Below are 20,093 nucleotides of genomic sequence, written 5' to 3' on the forward strand. Positions count from 1 at the left end.
TACCTTTTCTTTGCAGCTGGAAAGCATGCTAATAATGCTAAGACAAACGGATTGCACTGAGAGAGCTGGAGACCAGTCTTCTGTTAGAATGGACAAACAGATATGACCGTTGCTATAAACATGTGGATGAACAGGAATATTGTCACCAGTAAACATGACCTAAAAAAAAAAAAAAAGAAACCACGAACATTTGTAATTTTTTTTTTTTACATTAATTGTTATTTATTGTCCCCGTTTTATTTAAAACTGCATGGCTTTTGGAAAGACAGCAATATCTTATTTAAGAAGTGGATTCTGCCATTTTCACTTACAGTAATAATGCAATTTACCACATCCATTCATTCTTGCATTAATTGAAATGTAAAATGAAATGACAGAAGCCTTATTAGCTATGAAGATGAAGTTGCATAGATGGTTAAATGGCAGGTTTTTTTCCTACAAATATCCACACAGAGTAGAAAAAATGTCAAGGCAACAGCGTAAAGATATCAAACCAAAATATTTAAATCTTGTAGTCTCAGTCTTTTATATCCTAAGAAATACAGTTGCATAGCCAAAACACTGGATTTTAATTGTTTCATAAGCCACAATAATATACATCAAGAAACATAATGAGACTTATAAATGAGTATTTCTATAATCCTGGACACAACAAAGTAAGTTCTGGACAACTCATAAAGAGTTAAATGAACTAACCCAATTAATTATAACTTCTACAACCACAGTATGTTACCACATAGGAAATGCTTTAGATCATTATTTTAAATAGAATTTGTTTTTATTTAACATGGGTGAACAACAAAAACAGCATTGAGAATCTTAACTCTTCTCTATTGAAAAATAACATCACAATCAAAAAAAAAAAAAAAAGTAAGAAAACCAGTTTTAACAATTATTGCTCTAACAGAAGGTTTTGTCAAACACACAGTTAGCTCAGGACCAATGGAAATGGAGTAAAAGTGATATCCTCACAGCAGCGTTATACTCCTGAGCTCCTTATCCAACACAACCACTGTAATCTTTTATGATTATGAATGGTAGAGATTTGTTATGTCATTGTACAATATCCCGCTGCCTCTTAAGCATTTCATAAGTTCACGTACATGCACACACACACACCCATCTCGTTGTTGCCTACAAGAAGTATCACCTTAATCACATGTGAACCTGAAGGCAGAGAGCTTAACCTGTTTGCCTAATAGTGTAGAGACTTCTGTAACAGCAGAAAAACTGGATGCAGAATGATCTTTCATAGATCTTTAACAGATACTTCTTAAGCACTGAAGAGCTTACCTACATAACCTGTAACGTATTTAATTTCTATCTAATGTCTTCACTTTAAAGGAAAACCAAAACTAGGCAACTAAGTAAAAGCATGCATGTTCTGACAGATAACATATTTAATGTAGAAAACAACCGACTGATTAAGCAGAGGACATGTAAATTATTTTTTGTAAATCTAAAATAGTTTACAGGAGGAAGAATTATAATCCAAAGGTTTGTAATATAAATGAACTCAGCGTCTAGAATTTTCATCATGCTGCTGGACATTACAGCAATCAAATACTCAGTACTTAAATTCTTAATTGCCTTTTGTGCTTAAAAATAAATACATCTGTGTACGTGTACTGATCTACATTGCTGTTTTACAATAAATTGCATACAGCCACACATACACATTGGGTAATGAGCACAAACAATACCTACTTGGAACCAAATGAAAGTGATTAACCTCTCACAGATCACCTACAAGTAGTTCACTGCAAAACTGACAAAATGCAGATGTGCTGGTGCCAGTTTGTTCCTTAAAACCCGAGACTGAAAAGTCAGCATTCCAGTTTTTAACATAATGCCTAAAGATATGTATGTTTAGAGTTTAAGTGACTCTCATAGCTCCTTGCTTGAGCTTCAATAGCCATGAGAAAAGCATCAGAGATCCCTCTTTGAACTTCAAGCTGAAACAAGGCAAGAATTAAGGCACCCTCAATTTTCTTCTTCCCTTCTGAGGAGATCAGAAGTGACAGCCTAACACCTCTTACAAGCCAAAAAAAAAAAAAAAAAAAAATTTCTCAAAGGTAGTGGACAGATGGATGTACAGAGCTCATTCTGCATCCTGGCAGTAACGCTGCAATTAATCAGCAATTAGTGTTACCATGAAAGCAATACATGAGTTTATCCCTTAATTCTAACCACTAGATTTGTAGGCTTCTCAAAGAGGCCAGGTATTTATGACAATTCCTACCACAATAACGTGGGTTTTTTTTGGCAGCCATATTAACCATGGCAGCAGAGAAGATGCAGGAGTTTTAAAAATGAACTAGCTAGCTTTCATTTAAAAATGAAAGGAGCTATAACCTAGAGATAGAGTTAAGCAAGTGGTAAGAAAACAATTACCTGAGGCGAATCAAAAGGATACCGACTACTGAACTTAAATAGAAGCTGAAATTTCTCCCCTTCATATAGTGTTCCTGGAGCACCTTCCATGTCTACAATCCACCTAAGGAATTAAGAAAAAAATTAGTATTATAGACTAATAAATTATAATTTCACTCCTGGAGCACAGGACAAATAGAATCAACCACTAATCAGCAAATTTTCTAAACTTTCAATGAGTATCATAAGAGAATAATACATACAGCCCACATTTAAAAGAAACAAGCTTAGTATTTCACATGCATGCATTGCTATAGCACTACAAATTATACAAGTAATTATGACTTGAACTCATCATGGATCCATCAGTTCCCAAATAAATGGCTGTTACATGAGCCAAAGCTGACACAAAAGGCTTGTTCCAAAGTTTATTCCTACATAAAATCGGGCTTGGAAGGGAACAAAGTAGTATGCATCTTTTTTCCATGTTGTTTTCATTTTTCTATCATTGAAATCATCGTTATAGTTTACTAAAATAAAATCAATATCCAAGAGGGAATGGGGAATGCTGCTCTTGAACTTACAAGAAAAGTCAGAAACTAAATATTACGCAATCTGGCGTGCAAGGGAACACTAAAACTGTAAAAGCTAGTAATATAAAAATGAAAAGGTCACAGTAAATTGAAAGCAGAAAAAGGATGACTTGCAACTGGAATTAAGATGCAACATATCAAAGTATGTTTTTCTTCTGCATCTACTTCTTCCACTGTAACATGAAATTAGTGGTTTTTTTTTAATCTAGTCAAAATAGATTCTGTATAGTGTTCAAGATATAACAACACCATGCTATCTCACTTCTGTCATTTTGGAGTTCTGTTGTTCATTTAATACAATCCTCTGTAGCATCACTTCCCCATTTTTGTCTTTCACCCTTGATTGAGTTTTACACATTTAAGGAATACAATAATGTAAAGATTTATCAAGAGACTACAAATGTCTCAGACAAAAACATGTACATCACTCCCAAGTGAGGCAGCTGAGATTTTTTAGAACAGCAATGCATTCAGAAAAGCCAACGTCCCCTTCCACTGGCAGTCCTGATGATCCTTTTCTCAACCTCTCTCCACCCTCATACCACATAGGCTGTCCCCGTATTTAAGTGGTGCATATTTTTCATCTTGTCTTTTTTTTTTTCTTTTTTTCTTTTTTTTTTTTTCTTAAGGAAAATTACTTCTCCACTGATCTGCTGTTGCACTCTTCGGGAGGAACTTATCTTTAACAGTAGGAGGGTAAAGGAGGGCAATGACTGTCCTTTGATTGCAGGGCAGGTGGCATTGAATGTAGCAGAGCTGAACTGAACGGCACTTACAGGTGGCAATGACACTGTTGGGAGCCTCTGGGTAAGGATTAAGGTAAATAAAGTGTTGCTGTAGGAGTTCATCCATCCAACCCATATGACAACACTGATGAATATTCTACAAGTAATTAAGGGATATCTCTAGCTCAACTGCCCTTGTCCTTATGGGTGACTTCAATTTCCCAGATGTTAACTGAGAATATCATACAGCTGATAGCAGTGGGTCCAAGAAATTCCTGACGCAGACTGAAGATAACTTCTTGGTACAGCTATTAAGGACGCCGATTAGTGCCCTCCTAGATTTGTTTTCAAATCTAGAATTTATTGAAAAAACACTTGAAATAACACAATAATTTTTTCCATGATGGAAAGTTCTGCTTAGTAACTTAACTGCCATTTATGAGGAGGTTACTCATCTAGTTAACAAAGGGAAGCCAGTAAACATATCTTTTTGGATTCCAGTACAGCTTTCAATACTTCATCTCACAGTATCCCTCTGGAAAAATCATCCAGCATACAGCTAGACAAGTACATGGTATGATGGGTGAACAATGAGTTGATGGGTCAGGTTCAAAGGCATACAGTAAGTGGGGTTACATTGGGCTGTTAGCCAGTCACCACTATTAGGGTTCTGCAGTGCCTCTATTTGAGGTCCAGTTCTCTTCTTCAGTGTTTTTATAAATGACCTGGACGCAGGACTCTAAGAGCACTGAGTACATTTGTGGATGATACTAAATTAGGAAGTGCTATTGACTCTGTCAAGGGTAGAATGGCCTTGCAGAGAGATCTTGATAGATTAGAGGGCTGAGCCATCACCAATTTTATGAAATATACAGAAAGCTTTGGATTCGGTACCTGGGTGGTGCAACTCTAGCTATACATTCAGACTGGGGAATGGGAGGCTGGAGAGCAGCCCCATGGAAAGGGACATGGGGGTGCTGGTTAATGGCAAATAGAACATTAGCTAGCAGCGTGACCAGGCAGCCAAAAGGGCCAACGGTACCCTGGGCTGCATCAAGCACGGCACTGCTAGAGGGTTGAGGGAAGGGATTGTCCCGCTTTGCTCTACGCTGTGTGGCCTCACCTCAAGTGCTGCGGTATAGAAGGGACACAAAACTATTAGAGTGTTGAAAAGAGGACTACAAGAATGATGAAGGGTCTAGAGGAGAAGACACATAGCAGAGCAGGCCGAGGGGAGGCCTGCTGGCAGCCTGCAGCACCCTCACAAGGGGAGCGGAGGGGCAGGTGCTGAGCTCTGCTCTCTGGGGACAGCAACAGGACCTAAGGGAACGGTATGGAGCTGGGACAGGGGAGGGTCAGGCTGGGAGTTAGGGAAAGGTTCTGCACCCAGAGGGTGGTTGGGCACTGGGACAGGCTCCCAGGGCCGTGGTCACAGCACTGGGCCTGCTGGAGTTCAAGAAGCATTTGGACAACGCTCTCAGACACATGGTCTGGTTTTTGGGTGGTCCTGTGCAGTGCCAGGAGTTGGACTTGAGGGACCCTGTGGGTATCTTCCAGCTCAGGATATTCTGCTCTGATTTATTCTAGCTGCACTTGAGATGACATAGCTTGCTATGCCTTCTGCTTTTACATTTATACACACGCTCCACCAATACCATTCAGCTTTATTGGTCTTTGTGATCCAGAATCTCCACTTTCAAGTTTTTGAACTAGTTTCATTTATGAAGAAAATTCTGCCTGGACACTGTTCCTCTTAAGGTCAATGAATCACTAAAACCCATCTTCCCTGTGTTTTGTTTTTTTTTTTTTTCTTTTTTTTTTTTCCTTTTTAAGCCATCTCAAACTTCTAATTATTGGGTATTTAAAAAGAAAAGATTGCTTAAAGTTTCAAATGACCCAGTTACATCATATGCTCCAATTAATTTATTCAGCTCCTTTTAAACCCCAGAGTATTGGTACACAAATCCATTTTGTGCACCAACACAAACTTCAATTTGATTAAAAATCTGAGAACACGCTACTTTGCATCAAAAACCCTTGAAGGGCGAAATATGATGTTTCTAGCATCGGGAAGCTAGTTAGTGACAATTTGAAAAAAACTCCATGAACTGGAAGTTTTTACTTGCATGTATGAAAATTGCACGTAGCAGAAAAAACAATGCAGTCGCACTCGTGACAAAAACATCCCAAGAAAAATGGAAATCCATGAACAGAAAAAAATTTTCTCCTTTTACATCTCTTCACCTTCTGTAAACTTTCCCTTAATTGCTATTTTTGTTTAAGCAAGTGAAAAAGCTCTTGCAAAATTAGATTGGATTTTCTTTGAGAAGCAAAATACTTTTTTTTTTTCTCCTGAAAAAAAGGACTCCAAGTAAAGCAAGAAACAATTTTCAATTCACCAAATGTACAATTGTTTGCTATTAGTACCAAATTCTGGGAAGTGCTATTTCAACTTGTTTCAGTCACAGTCTTCAGCATCAAGTATCACAAAATACAGTTACCACTTGAAAGCAACAGCAGTATTTAACTCAGTATACCAAAAGCACTGAAGGCTTATAAAACCTTAAGTAGCATAGTCAGAGTGCCAGCATCAGAAATGCAAATGTTAAGAAACATCACAAGTCAGCTCAACTTATGTATTTAAATTGATCCATCAATCAAGGCTACACCTTGATCCACCATCAGGCTACATGTCAAGAACAAGTATTCTGAAATTCAGACTCATTGATTTTTGTATCTGCAAAGATTTTTCTAACATTTCTCTGAATTAATCTAAGAAAAAAAGACAGTAAATTGCCTAAAAAAAAGGTCAACACAGTCTTTGAATTTTAGTCAATTGAAAAAAAAATATTAGTTTAATATAGAGAACAACACCTGTGAATTTCAATAAAATGCACAGAATATTTAACCATATTTTTATTTCAGTTTTGCACAGCATAAATTACAGCAAGAGTCTCAAAAAATGAATTTGGACAACTTTGCTCTTTAAGAAGTTTTCTCTGCTTAGAGTAAGATGATGGAAATTAATAACTATGAAATATACTCATTATAATGGTTTGGGCTGGGACAGGGTTAATTTTCTTCACAGAGCCTTACACTATACCTGGTTTGGGACTTTTGACTAAAATAGTGGCACTAAAACACCAATGTTTTAGCTGTTGCAGATCACAGACAAGGACTTTCAGCTTCTTGTGCTGCCCTGACACCAAGCAGGTTGGGGGTGTGCAAGGAGCTGGGAGGGGACACAGCAAGGACAACTGACCCAACCTGACCAAAGGGATGTCCCATACCACGTGGCACTGTGCTCAGCAATAAAAGCTGTGGTAAAGAAGAAGGAACATTCAGAGCGATGGTGTTTGTCTTCCCAAGCAACTGTTACACACAATGAGCCCTGCTCTCCTGGAGAGTGGCTGAACACCTGCCTGCCAATGGGAAGCAGCAAATGGATTCCTGGTTTGGCTTTGGTTTAGTGTAGCTCTTGCTTTACCTAGTAAACTGTCTTTATCTCAGTCCATGAATTCTCTCACTTTTACCTTTCCAATTCTCTCCACCATCCCACACAGGGACAATGAGAGCAGCTTTGTGATACTTAGCTCTCTGCCAGGACTAACCCACAACAATAATGTATGAAGTCTAAACCAGCTACTCCATTATTTCATTAAATTTAAAGGAGTTTCACAGGTTAGTAGCTACAAGAGGTTGTTAAATTAAAATATGCAGAAGCTTTGACCAATTAACATTTTGTTAATGCCTAATACAAATTTATTGAATTCATTATTTGTGTTCTGAGAGTGTCCAGCACATTACCGCAATATGCCCATTAAAAAAGTTTCATTCTCTGGATTAAAAACAAAAGTTCACAATGTTACTTGGAACAAATTGTGAAAGTGGCATGAGGAGACTTTCCACAACATACTTTTCAACTTAGCAGCAAAAAATTGAACAATACTTACTGTGTAATTGAATTTTGTACACTCTTTTCATTTAGAGTCATTCCTGGAGGTGGATCATTTTGCAACGCCAATAGTTCTTTTTGTAATCTTTTCTAGAAAGAAATTGTATAAAATAAGTTCAAATATTAAATGAAGCTCAAAAATTAGCACATACACCAAAGTAAGCTTTTAATCAATTACTAAAAGGTAAAATTAGTTATTTAAAAATTAAATCCATAGTGAAATTGAAACAGGAGAAGGAAGAAAGAATCCTCCCCAAGAAATTAAACTGAAAATTCACAGGCTTTAAGTTTAGTGTTTTTTCATTATAATTTTCTGTAAAATTTGCAACACTACTAGGTGAAGCACTGTTGCATTATGAAATACACAGCAGTATCAAGGATTTTGTCATGCTACACAGATGTCTACCACAGCTCTATTGTCAGCAGTAAACATTTCAAATTCCCCAGATAGCATCGGATTCACAATTAGTTCTCCAAGACCTTAACAGAACAACTCTTCCTTCTCTCCATTATTTAAGATGCTTATATTTGGCATCTGTGCAAGTATTTTCCTTGTTCCAAGTCATCCCAAAGGACATAAAGCAAAACTAAACAGGATTATGTGGTTTTGTAGAGCACAAACTACTTTCTAACTATAAAATAACTCTATCTTCAAATCCCCAGATATGCAATATTTAGAGAAGCATTATACTAGTAGCTCAGGTAGTTCTTACTTCTTTTGACAGGGTACTAAGGTATCTGATCAGGCTCTCACCACAAGTTCTCAAAACAAGGTTTGCTCTACCAGGCACCAGCCCAGTTACCTCTGCAGACGACCAGCTGCCTGCAGACCTCTTTCAGAAGACGCTGTCCAGTACTCTAGAAACTGGACCAAAAGGTAATCGTGGCTTACTAACCAGAATTCATACAACTACCAACAAACTGTTTTAAGAGGGGGGCTAACTAGTATGCAGAAATTTGTCTTTTAATTGGCCTGTTTGGTCAACTCATTCCAGTGTTGGACAACCCTCATGGTATGGAGGGTTTTCTTTGTGTCCTACCAGAACGCCTCACGCTTCGATCTGCCTGCTGCCCCTTGTCTTCCTGCTGTGCATCTCGGAGGAGTCACGCTCTGTTTTCGCTGCACCCATCAGGTCGCTGCAGACATCAGCAAGATCTTCCCTTTGCCTTCTCTTGTGAAGGCTGAGCAGCCTCTTGTGAGTCATGTAGGTCAGCCTCACCACCTCAGAAGCCACATGAGGTACTCACTACAGCACACGAGGCCCTTCCTGTAGCAGGGCCCCTGACAGACGGCGCTTCAGATGTGGCCTCCAGTGCCAGGGAGGAGAATAAACACTTTCCTCGTGCTGCTGCCTACATTCTTGCACATAGCTGCAGCTAGGATGCAGCTAAATACATGTATAATCAGGAGATTTTGAGGATACTCTCCCAAAGCTACCATGGAGGACTTTTTTTTCTATCCCTTCTCACTTACCACAACTTAAAGTTGCCTCACGTAGCATCTCATTAGTATCAGCAGTTAGATCTCGTTTAAAGAAACAAAACAAAAAAACCCATACACACTTAAATGAGGCCCTTGAGGCCCACATTCATGCAGTTCAGTTGGGAAATTGAGCTCCTTGTTACCAAAGCAATTCAGAAAATTTCCAAAGTTTAAATGAAACAACTTGAAATTGATTCCTCTTCAGTGGTTAGAAGTGTTTGTACTAGCTGATCAAATACATTTCAAAGAGTGTTGATTTCCTCAGAGTAACACCAAGAACACCTAAAGACTACTGTAACATCATACAGAAAACTAGAAATCTGCACTGGTAGCATCAAAACAGCTTGATATTCGTTTAGTTACTTTATTTTTTTATTATTTTCTTATGTTTAAAAGACTGCTATACCAAACACACACACACACACACATTACACACAAAGGGCTCACTGAAACTAGATTTCTGAAATTAAACATTTGGAAAGGGAAGGTTTCAGAGGGAGAGATTTCCTTGTGTTTTAAAGACATGAATATAGGAAATTGCTTTTCAGGCATGAAATTACTATTTTTTTTTTCCCTAATGAGGGGTGGCACAACTAGAGGGACAAAGGACACTGGATGAAAACTTTTCCAACAATCTTGGCCATCTGTAGAATCTTAATAACTTAGGGCTTGCTGATACCTCGGGGAAGTCACCTCCATCTTTCTAACATAAGGATGGATCAAAGATATGTAAAATATTCTTGAAGTTAAAAGCCTTTAACATTTCCCACATCACCCTATCTCTGCCTATTCCGCTGCTTTTCCAACTGGAATAGTTTTCTTCACAATAATAGATCCAGGTGAGTGAATTATGCCAAACCACTTTTTATTCTTCGTGGAGACAGAATTATTTGACTTATTTTCAACTTACGTCTCTCCTTGCCCAATCTTCCCTAAACTAAACCCATGTAACCCTCTCAACTTCCTCCCACCTCCAAGTCTCATTATCTGTGCATTTCATTTTCGCAGCTGACTCCTTAACTATAAATATATATATATTTACGCACCACACAAATATATAGACATACATATGCATATACAGCAACGCAACACTCAAAACCAGCCACTTAAGGCTCAAGTTGCAAAATGTTTCATCATTACCCTTCCGTGCACATCCCACAGATTTACTTTTCTTTGTAGCAGCACAACGCTTTTTACACACTTTGTCTGCATTCTGTACTGGTTTGGGCTGGGACAGAGTTAATTTTCTTCAAAATAGTTCCTGTGGTGCTATGTTTTGGATTTGTGATGGAAAACAGTGCTGATAACACACTGACATTTTAGTTGTCGCAGAGCAGTGCTTGCACAGAGCCGAGGCCTCTTCTGCTTCTCACACTGCTGTGTAGTGGATGCCAGGGCTGCATGAGCAGTAGGGAGGGGACACAGCCAGGACAGCTGACCACAGTGACCAAAGGGATATTCCACACCGTCAAATGTCATCAGTGTTAGCAATTAACAGCTAGGAGAAAGGGGGGGAAATGTTTGGAGTTGTGGCTTTTGTCTTCCCAAGTAAAATGAAGCCCTGCTCTGCTAGAAACAGCTAAACACTAAACACCCACCTGCCAAAGGGAAGTAACAAATGAATTCCATGCACATGCAGCTTTTGCTTTACCTATTGTCTTGATCTTAATGCACAAGTTCTCATTTTACCTTTCACATCACACAATGGAGCGAACAAGCAGCCGCGTGGGGCAGGCTGCCTGCTGCAGTTAACCCCGCTCTGCATCTGCTCACTGCTGCACTGGTTAGTCTGCTACTCCTTCTGCTTCTCTCCTCTCCTTCCCCACTTAAACACGCTGTAGCTTTCTCTCCTGAAAGCCATTTTGCTGATTTTAATCCTTCTTCAGTTGAAGCTTCTCCATTTGTTGTCACTTTTCTATTTTGTAAGAACACTTGCACACAGCTTGGATGATGGGGGTGTAAGAAAGCACGAAAGCCAATGCAGACTTGCCCTCAAAAAACCCTTTTGCAGGTCTGCTCAGCCCAAAGGAACAAAACACCCTTTATCAGTCAGACTCTCATTTGAAACAACAATTTTACAACAACCAAACTACTTCTGTGATACCCTGAGATACCTCTGTAGTTAACAGGAAAAAAAAAAAAAAAAAAAAAAAAACATTCAAACATTAATTTATACTACATTTTTCTCGCCGGCTCATTCAAAGGCCCAAGTAACACAAGCAAAAAATACATATAATTTGCATCACCAGAAAACACCTACTGCTCTGTTTTCATAGTAGTTACTACACAGCAAAAGAGGAAACCATGGTAGTTCAATACAATTTGCTCTAAAAAAAATAGCTAAAATGGATTTCCTATCTATGTACAAGTTAATTGTCTATTTATAGCCCGTAGGTATCAGACACCATTCAGTTCAGTGATTTTCAGAAGCCACTTTTTTTATAGGAAAGCAGAAGAATAAAAATAGTATTTGCCATCTGGAAACTCACTCAAAATAATTGCCAAAAAAGCAAATCAGAATCAGTTGCTTAAACACTTAAAAACAACAACAAAAAGCAAACACTAAAAACTAAACAGCTGAATACTAGTGGCAGACACAATATCCAATACCAGAAAGCTATTAAATCTGTCCCATTTGTTTGCCATGATTTACTGCCTCATTGTTATTAAGTATCTGTGTCATCTGTTCTTTGCTTTCCTTTTCCATTAACAGACTCATCCCTTTCTTCATCTTTCTTTTAGGTGATTTACAAAAAACTTTCTTAATGCTTTTTCAGATCTATTTATTAATTTAAAACAAGGAATCACAGGTAGATTTCACACTTGCATGCTTCCCCCTTCCTTTTATATGGAGCATTAAAAGTGACAACTTATTTTCACTTTGTTTTGTACAAAGTCTTTTCAATCTTCAGCTCACTAAATAGCTCCTCACATAGCCACACTTATTACACTTCCTCTATTTTTCCATATTGAGACAACTTGCCACTGTAAAATAGTATTTTCTAGAAACCCGTAGCACTACAACATTTATCAGTAGTCCATCTTCATTTACAAATCTCCACCTCTGTTGAGAAATACACATCTGAAGTAAATACTGTTATTACTTTTGCTTTTTAATTACTGCAAATCAAGAATGATAATCCTTTCATCACACATTCAAGCTGCTTTCAGCCTCTCAGCCAGCTCCTTCCAGTCAAGCTACAAGACAGTACAGCCACTCGCTCCCACAACAGCCTCCATCACTCTCTCAGATGATCTCTCTATAATTTATATGCTCTCGGGATCAGTGCTTGCCGTATCATTCTTCCCAATATCATAAGACCATCATTCCAATGCTTCTGCTACTCCACCGCAGATTTCCTATAGGCATTCCCTTCCTGCTTGTCCACTTCTGATTTAAGGCAACTGAGAAACAGAAATCAGACCGCAAACATCAAGTTACACAGGCAATCTCAATTTGAGCTCTTCCTTATTTTTGAGATAGAGGATTTTGTGCTAAACGTTGTTTTAACACAACTTCCAAATAAACTAAAAAGTATGAAATTGGTACTACATTCACTGCCTAGAGGGAGAGGGAGAGCACGAAAATCAGAGACCCAAGAATGGGTAACATCCCAGTCCTTCAATTAACCAGCTGCAAGACAAAGAGTAACAACACAACCAGCAGTTTACGTAAGTGTTTTCATAAAGGCGGAAGCCTTTGAAACCATGATTACTTAATTCACCTACCTCTACAGGAAAGGGTGATTCAGGGATGAAACCAAAGAACACAGCTTAATGATCCAAACATCAATTCCAAGGAAAGCTTACTGCAGTGGCTGAGTTGTCTGACATAGCAATGGCTTGTATCCTACACCTAGTTCTGTCAAATAGGATTCATGCAGCCCGCTCAGATATCCTCCACAGATTTTCTGAAACGTGAAGCTCGTAAGACTTCTCAAAGAACATGGAGCAAAGAACAAAATTAACCAGGTGTCAGTGCAGCAGAATTCCTGCCAACTCCTCACAGAGCTCACAACAAACTACCATTTTAATCCAGAAATATGGCAGCCACTGTCTGTTACAGTTTAGGTTTAAACATATCTCCAAAGCCAATAGCTTCTAGCACCTTTGCTAGGCAAAAATATACATTCTTCTTTCTCCAGTGGGGTACACATCTCTCTTTCTCTTTGCCAACTCTGGATCTGGCGTGGTAACATCTCAAATGCCACAGCTAAATTTCACGCTTGTATTGATTCCTGGAGAGTCACATAAAGAAGAAGAGGCAGGGCATATAAAAAGATGTACTGTAAAAACGGGGACAGGGTAAGAGTTTAGGACAGGAGAAGATTTGGAGGTTGGTGATATGAATGTTTCTGAATCCATCTCCTAGAATCAGACAGTTTGGTCACTGTGCACCCTTAAGCCAGACAGTATGTTACAAACACCTATTAACAGAATCAAAATTACTTCACTGGTCTCACAAGGGAGTAACCTGTATTCCCAAAGCATACGTGACAATACCACTGTCATATTCCCTAAGCCAGGGATCTTGTTTCTGATTCTACCACAAACAAGGCTCATACCCAAGGCAGACAGCCTTTAACCCTAATTTCCCACAAAGAAACAGGGCACTCAAATTCATCCCCCACCTCCTCCCATCACAAAAACTTGCCTAGCTCTTGTAGGTAAGTGGAAAGAACCCTTCTCAATGTCCTTAAAAATGGGCATCACAGTATCAGGCGTCTACTTCCAGCTCTAAACTCCAGCAACAGCTTTGCCCTTCCCTTTGAAAACTGGAGCCTAGAAAGAGTTAAAGCATAATAAAGCTATATGCAGAAAAATATGTATGCTTCCAGTGAAAAAGTAAGGTACCCTCAGTTATATGGGTCACTGCCAGCTATGAATATATGTACATGCTGTTGAGAGCTATTAAGACAGCCAACAAATACTGCTTTGGTTAAGGCACTGTACTTCATAACTGGAGTGGGCAAAGCACACAAAGCACACACAGTGTTACATTGGCCTTGTCAATTAGCAGTAAAATATTGATGCCATAATGCAATCAAATTCGACTGTGTGCCCATAGTCCTGGCTTACTGTATCCTCAGAGCTGAATATACTTCATAAAGGTAAATGATATACAGAAAATAAAATTGAAAAAGAGCTCAGTGCACATATTCAGGCATCTTATCTTCGCAGTTCTTGAATATTCTACTTTTTGGTGTTTCAAGAAATGTTGCACGAGATGCGTAGTGTCTGAAATGGGTAATCTGAGAGCTAAATGAGTTATCTTAGTAAAATACTTTACCTATAAGCAACCTTTCGAATAGATTTGAAAATTCAGAATACAGAAAAATGCTGAGCTGACTAAACCAAAAGGAGATTCAGTACAAGACCAGATATATTATGGGCAGTGATAAGAGCTTGGCAGAAAACAGTGATGGGAAAGCAATTCTTCTCTAGCAAGAGAGCAGAAACCAGAGTGGAAAATGTGTAAACAGAGAAGAACAAAGAAAGCAAGGGACAGAACAGCGATTACAAAATATCATGCACTAGGAAGGATGGGTATCCAAAATACCTGCTCATCAATTTTGTTAGAAACCCATTTCGAAACACTATCTCCTTTCCTTCTCTTTGTTGTGATGATATATGAAAGGAGCAGCCTTCCAAGGCCGTGCCTTCCTAAATACCGTGAATTCAGCTCTTTATCTAGTTCGGAGATCTGCAAGGAAGAAAAGCTAACTCATAAACAGGAGTTAAAAATTAATCCCACAGGGGCTCCACTCTTGCTGCATGCTAGTCAATGCGCTGCATCCCAGGGAGACCCAGCAGTATTTCTTCAGTAACTGCTAATGATTCTCTTGCACATCCAGAGACTTACATGCACCTAGCAAACCGCTGGCACAAAAGCGCTGACAGGCCTAGGATGGAGCCTTGGCAAAGAATTTACATTTCACTTATGAGCTACAAGCTGTCACCTCCTCCCCCATTCAAGTTACTAAGCACTTCACAGAAACATCCTTTCTGATTTGGAGAAGTTTTTATATCCAGGAGATATCCATAGAGGTATCTCCTTCGTGAATGGAGGCAAATGGTAACCTCGTACCAGAGCAGGAGCTGTCACTAGGCTGCACCACCAGTGCTGAGACAACACACCTTGCAACAAACCTTGCTTCCCAGGCATAGCTGTCACAGGCCTGCTAGGACAGCCTCCCAGCCTGAGAGAACGAGACCAGGGACAGCTCTATTTTCAGCATCTTCGTTCTTCCCTTTGCACATTTCTTACTGAAAACAATCTCAAATCTCAAAGCGTATGAAATTCTAAACACTGGGTAAATAGCCCTGGTTTTAAGAAAAAAAAAAAAAAAAAAAAAAAAGAATGAAAAAAAAAAAACACTTCTATAGAAAATACATTATTAGCACAAGCACTGCTGCAACTGATTCCATGTTTCTATATTTAGGTATTCTATTCCTAAATAGACACCTAAATTTAAATATCAAAAAATTAAAAATGCTGACTTCTAAGTGTGTGTGTGTGTGTGTGTCTGTGTCTGTGTGTGTGTGTGTCTACTAAAGTCAAGCAAACAACAGAAAAGATGAAAGAGACTGTTCCTAAAAAGCTCTGTTTCCTAACAAGCAGGTCATTCAAAAAGCCCCCGCAGAGTATATTGCATTAACCAGGTGAAATCATTCAGCCCAGACTCCCAGGCACACAAGCCATCCAGATCCTCAACTATCACAATCCTGGGAGAATTTTTCCTAATCAGTGGAAATTTACTTATAGTAAGTTTTAATCAAGGCCCAGAGGAGGAGGGAAGAGAGACGAATTGGCTGGATGTGCCCAATTAGAGCTTCAGCAGGACACAGCAAAACTGCTTTGCAGAATAATATGCCCATAAAAAAATAATGCCAGGATTTGAGTTGGAAGAATTGTTTTTCAGTTTTATCTATTTTTGGCTGAATATCAGGTTTTCAATCTGTACTCAGAGTGCAGAAGCAGATTAGTATCCTCCTCCTTATTTCTAATAAAACATGTTAACATCTGGCAACCCAGTTCTACAATGTTATTTTCCCAGACCAATCCGCAGTTCAAGTCCCCAGCATCAGGCATTTTGTGTGTCTCTCTCTTTTTCAGGGAGCCTAAAGGCAGTGCAGGAAGCCTTTTAACGAGCTACTTGTAAAGAAGTTCCCACCACTAACGGTCTGTTGTTCTGAACGTTTTAAGGTCTCACTAGGGCTGGGTGGAGGTTGTTGATTTCTCAGTTCACTGACGAGGAGAGCTTCATACGCTCCACCCCAAGGAGCTCTAAAATAAAATGAGAAATACTGCAGGTTGGGGATTTCTCAATATTTGACTGGAAGGTCAAGGCCATGCAGCACTCTTCTAAAGGGAATTGACTTCAGGTCACCAAGACTCGAGAGCAACCTGAAAACAGAACTACAACATAATTAAAGAGACACCAATAACCACACGCACAAAACCACTCTGCACGCCACAGCCTGAAAAGCTTTTCCCAGATAATCCCATTTTTGACACTAAACCTGTCATTTTAAAGCAAATTAAGTGAAATCCACTAATGAAGAATAAAAGGAACCCGACAGCTAGTAATCTGCTTTTTCAAAGGATTCTTCAGACATAACAATGCCCAGCACAAGCCGCAGACAGTACTAACAAGTCAAACACAAATAATTCAGTCTTTTAAGGACAAGCGTTTGACATCATTTAAACTGCTTCAGCTAAAGCAATGACTTCAAGATAACAGCAAGGACTGGCATAATGAGGGCAACCATATGTCTACCAGGGAATTTCTCATCCTCCCAAAGAACGTTCCAGAGGCTGATAACCGAGATAAAATGCTGACAAAATACCTTTTGGGAAGAAAAGGGAGTAAAAAAAAGTCAGAAACAGCCAACTGTAACAAGATTTAAATACTCATCTAATCCATATCCCTACGTATGGCAGGGAGAAAATTTAGGAAACCTCAATCCATTCAGTTTCTTTGTCCCTTCTTCTTAATGGCCACCGATTTCTAATCAAGAAAGAATATACCAATGTAAATACGTGGCACAAAATTCAATGAAGGGTTTTATTCCAGCAGATTTTAGAGACAGTATTTGCTATACTCCAGTAAACTAAACAAAATGTATTGACATATATACAGGATCTTTTCTTCTTGAGGTTGATCAAGCAGTACTTTTAATTAAACTGAATATAAAGATGACAAGTTTGGTCTTATCACCCTAAAGACTTATTTTTAAAACTGTGCATTAAAGGGTGAATAGCATTCTCAACAACATCATTAATTACCACCATAAAAAAAAAAAATCAGTAATTCCTGCTCTGCCACTGTTACCTTCTGTCCTTTCTCATTCAACTTTTTAATACTGGTGCCAACGAGGTAAATGCTGGGTTCCACCTCCTCCTTTTCACCCCCAAGACCAAACCCCACTCTTATTTTAAGTGCTAAAGGTCAGGGAGGGGACAGACAGACAGGACAACCTGCAAGGACTTGCACAGATTCCAGAAGACCTTTTGAGACTTCTCATTCTACCATGAAAGGTTGCGTAGTGGTTCTTCTTGTTTTAAAAGACTTAAAATGTATTTGTAATTTGCTATTAATTAACAAAATTTCAGCGGATTTAAATTGTAACATTGCCTTTTCCTCCCTTCCAAAGGAAAAAAGAAAACAACCCAAGTTCCCAGCTGTCAGTCCGACTTCAAAACCATGCAAGATGCATGAAATTTTTGCCTCCAAGTCCAGAGTGAAAGACTTTTATCCTCGCCACTACCACACCAGCAAGAACTTCAGCCTCCAGAAGCTTGCAAGCTTCAACCTAGGTTGTTAAACAAGGCTACGTCAGACGTGGTCATTCTACCAAGCACATTTGGGTTTGTTGAACCTGACCACAACAACTGAGTTCCACAGAAGCTGGGCCTCACCTCTGTCATAGTAATAGTGGTAATTTAATCCCATTATCTCCTGCAGCATTCACCCATATAGCCTATGCCTTTATATTATAGAAGCGAAGATCCTTTAGTCTTAAAGTCTCAGCTTAATAGAATTTGACCAAACAATTGAAGAAAGTGCTTGATCCACTACCTTGTGCACATTATTTGAGCTAAGCTGCTTTAGCTTATTATTTACAAGCTCCCTGAGCTTTCCAAGGGTACAGCTTAACAAGACAGCATTCCCTGGCTTTTGCAAATCTATTGTTTTCTCTTTTCCCCTTCTCAGGGCTTGAATAACTAGGCCTAAAAGCAGGAACAGGGCATTAGGAAGCTGAGCAAGAAATATCTGCAATCAACTGGGATAAGAGTTGTTTCCAGTATCTGCCTGCTCCTATTTCCCTGATTTAAATCATACCTGTGTGGATCAGATAGCAACTTTCAAAATACCAGGTCGAAAGCCTTCGTGGTCTTCCATATTTTAGCTATACAGTTGGCCTATTTGGAAGAAAAGTCTGCTGGTACCTAAGGTTCGTTTTTAGTAAACTAAAGTCTACCACTGCTTTCTTTCTATGAAGTGAATTCTTTTGTTTTAGCCCCCAAATTCTGCAGCTGCTGCACAGTACGGCATTTCCCAAAATATTTTATACAGGCAGATGCAAAAAGTGAGACTCCTTAGGGCCTAAAGCCACGACTTTTATTTTATTTATCTTCGCTGAACTAATAGCTGCAAATTTTAAATTTCACTGGATTTTTCAACTCACTTCAAAAGTTAATTAAAAAACAAGATTAAACTCATCTTGGTAAAACAAACATAAATTCTGTATTTATCTCACCTTACTGTAGCATGGCTTATAGCCAAAACTAATACACTGCGTACCGGTACAGACTGATAACTGAAGGTTACACAGAGGACTAACAACCATTTAGTGGACAGGAGAAATGGCATTTCCTCTCCCCTCGTTCTGGTTTCAGTTACAATACATCCATCTTTCAGTTTTTAAAAAAATATATATTTTTGTTTTGTTTTTTTAACCTTTCAATGGTATTTCACCAAAGGCACCACTAAATGTTTCACACAGTTAGTAACTACCAGTAATCTCTTTGTGTTTGTATCCCAGAATTGATTGTGTAGCCACTCATTTTCTTTTTAAATACTTAATTTGACATAACACAAATAGTATCTTGCACCGTGACCTTCAACAGCACCAAACACACATGCACCAGCATTGAAGTCCCAGTCAACTGAAAGCTTTACTCCATAAAGTTGTCTTTTTTATTATTATATAGATTTTAAAACTTCTTCATGGCCAAACTATGTCAAAGAGAAAACTATTCCCCAACTACTAAATAAAACTGTCAATACTGAAGAACTATTGAGCAATAAACAACTGTCCTGAGAGTAGCTGGAAAGAGAACTTCTACCGACAAGAAGAGCAGGTGAAGAATAGAAACAAGGAAGTTTAGATGAAAGTGGGCATATTCAGAACATATTTTCTTATAATGCCATTTTTTCCTTGAGATTTCCGTGGCTTGTATACTGTTTCCCCATCCCATAACCCACTGATAAAAAAAAACACTGGGATGAAACTTGTGGGCAGCTTCTGTGTTACTACCAGCTTGTGTTTTGTGATCAAGCCGCTGATGATCTCAACTAACACAAATTCCATGTTGTCATTTGGCACAGTTATTTTGTTAAATGCCTTTTGTTACAGGTATTTAGAAAAAAAAAAAAATCTGTTGCTGAAACAAGACTTTTTAAGTAGCACTTTTTACTTTGACGTGAGCATGTGCTTTGATAGTGGCGCAACAGTGGGCAGTTTTCAAGGGCAAAAAAAGTCGTGATAACATAAAAGCATGCACAAACACAAGGCTGACATTCTACACTACAATCTTTACTAAAGCTGTTTGTGTCATTAATTACATTACCCCTGAATTTAATCAGATTTCAATATCTGCATGTACAAGCCCCGTGTGCATACCTTAAAGAAAAGACGAAAGGTTATTTTGGTGATAAACACCTAAAACTGTCCCC

General features: G+C 38.7%; 1 protein-coding gene across 2 annotated transcripts in view; it reads right to left on the reverse strand.

The window, feature by feature from the left end:
* UBE2W (ubiquitin conjugating enzyme E2 W) overlaps window positions 1-20,093 on the reverse strand; it is a 29,620-nt gene that overhangs the window by 6,702 nt on the left and 2,825 nt on the right. For both annotated transcript variants that reach the window (XM_032182366.1, XM_032182365.1), the window contains exons 2-4: window positions 7,645-7,736; window positions 2,395-2,497; window positions 4-159 (exon numbers count right to left, since the gene is read on the reverse strand). In XM_032182366.1, the coding sequence (XP_032038257.1) occupies window positions 4-159; window positions 2,395-2,497; window positions 7,645-7,736 (351 nt within the window). The remainder of the gene's footprint in view (window positions 1-3; window positions 160-2,394; window positions 2,498-7,644; window positions 7,737-20,093) is intronic.

This window comes from Aythya fuligula, chromosome 2 (assembly GCF_009819795.1).
Source record: "Aythya fuligula isolate bAytFul2 chromosome 2, bAytFul2.pri, whole genome shotgun sequence".
Classification (NCBI taxonomy): Eukaryota; Metazoa; Chordata; class Aves; order Anseriformes; family Anatidae; genus Aythya; species Aythya fuligula.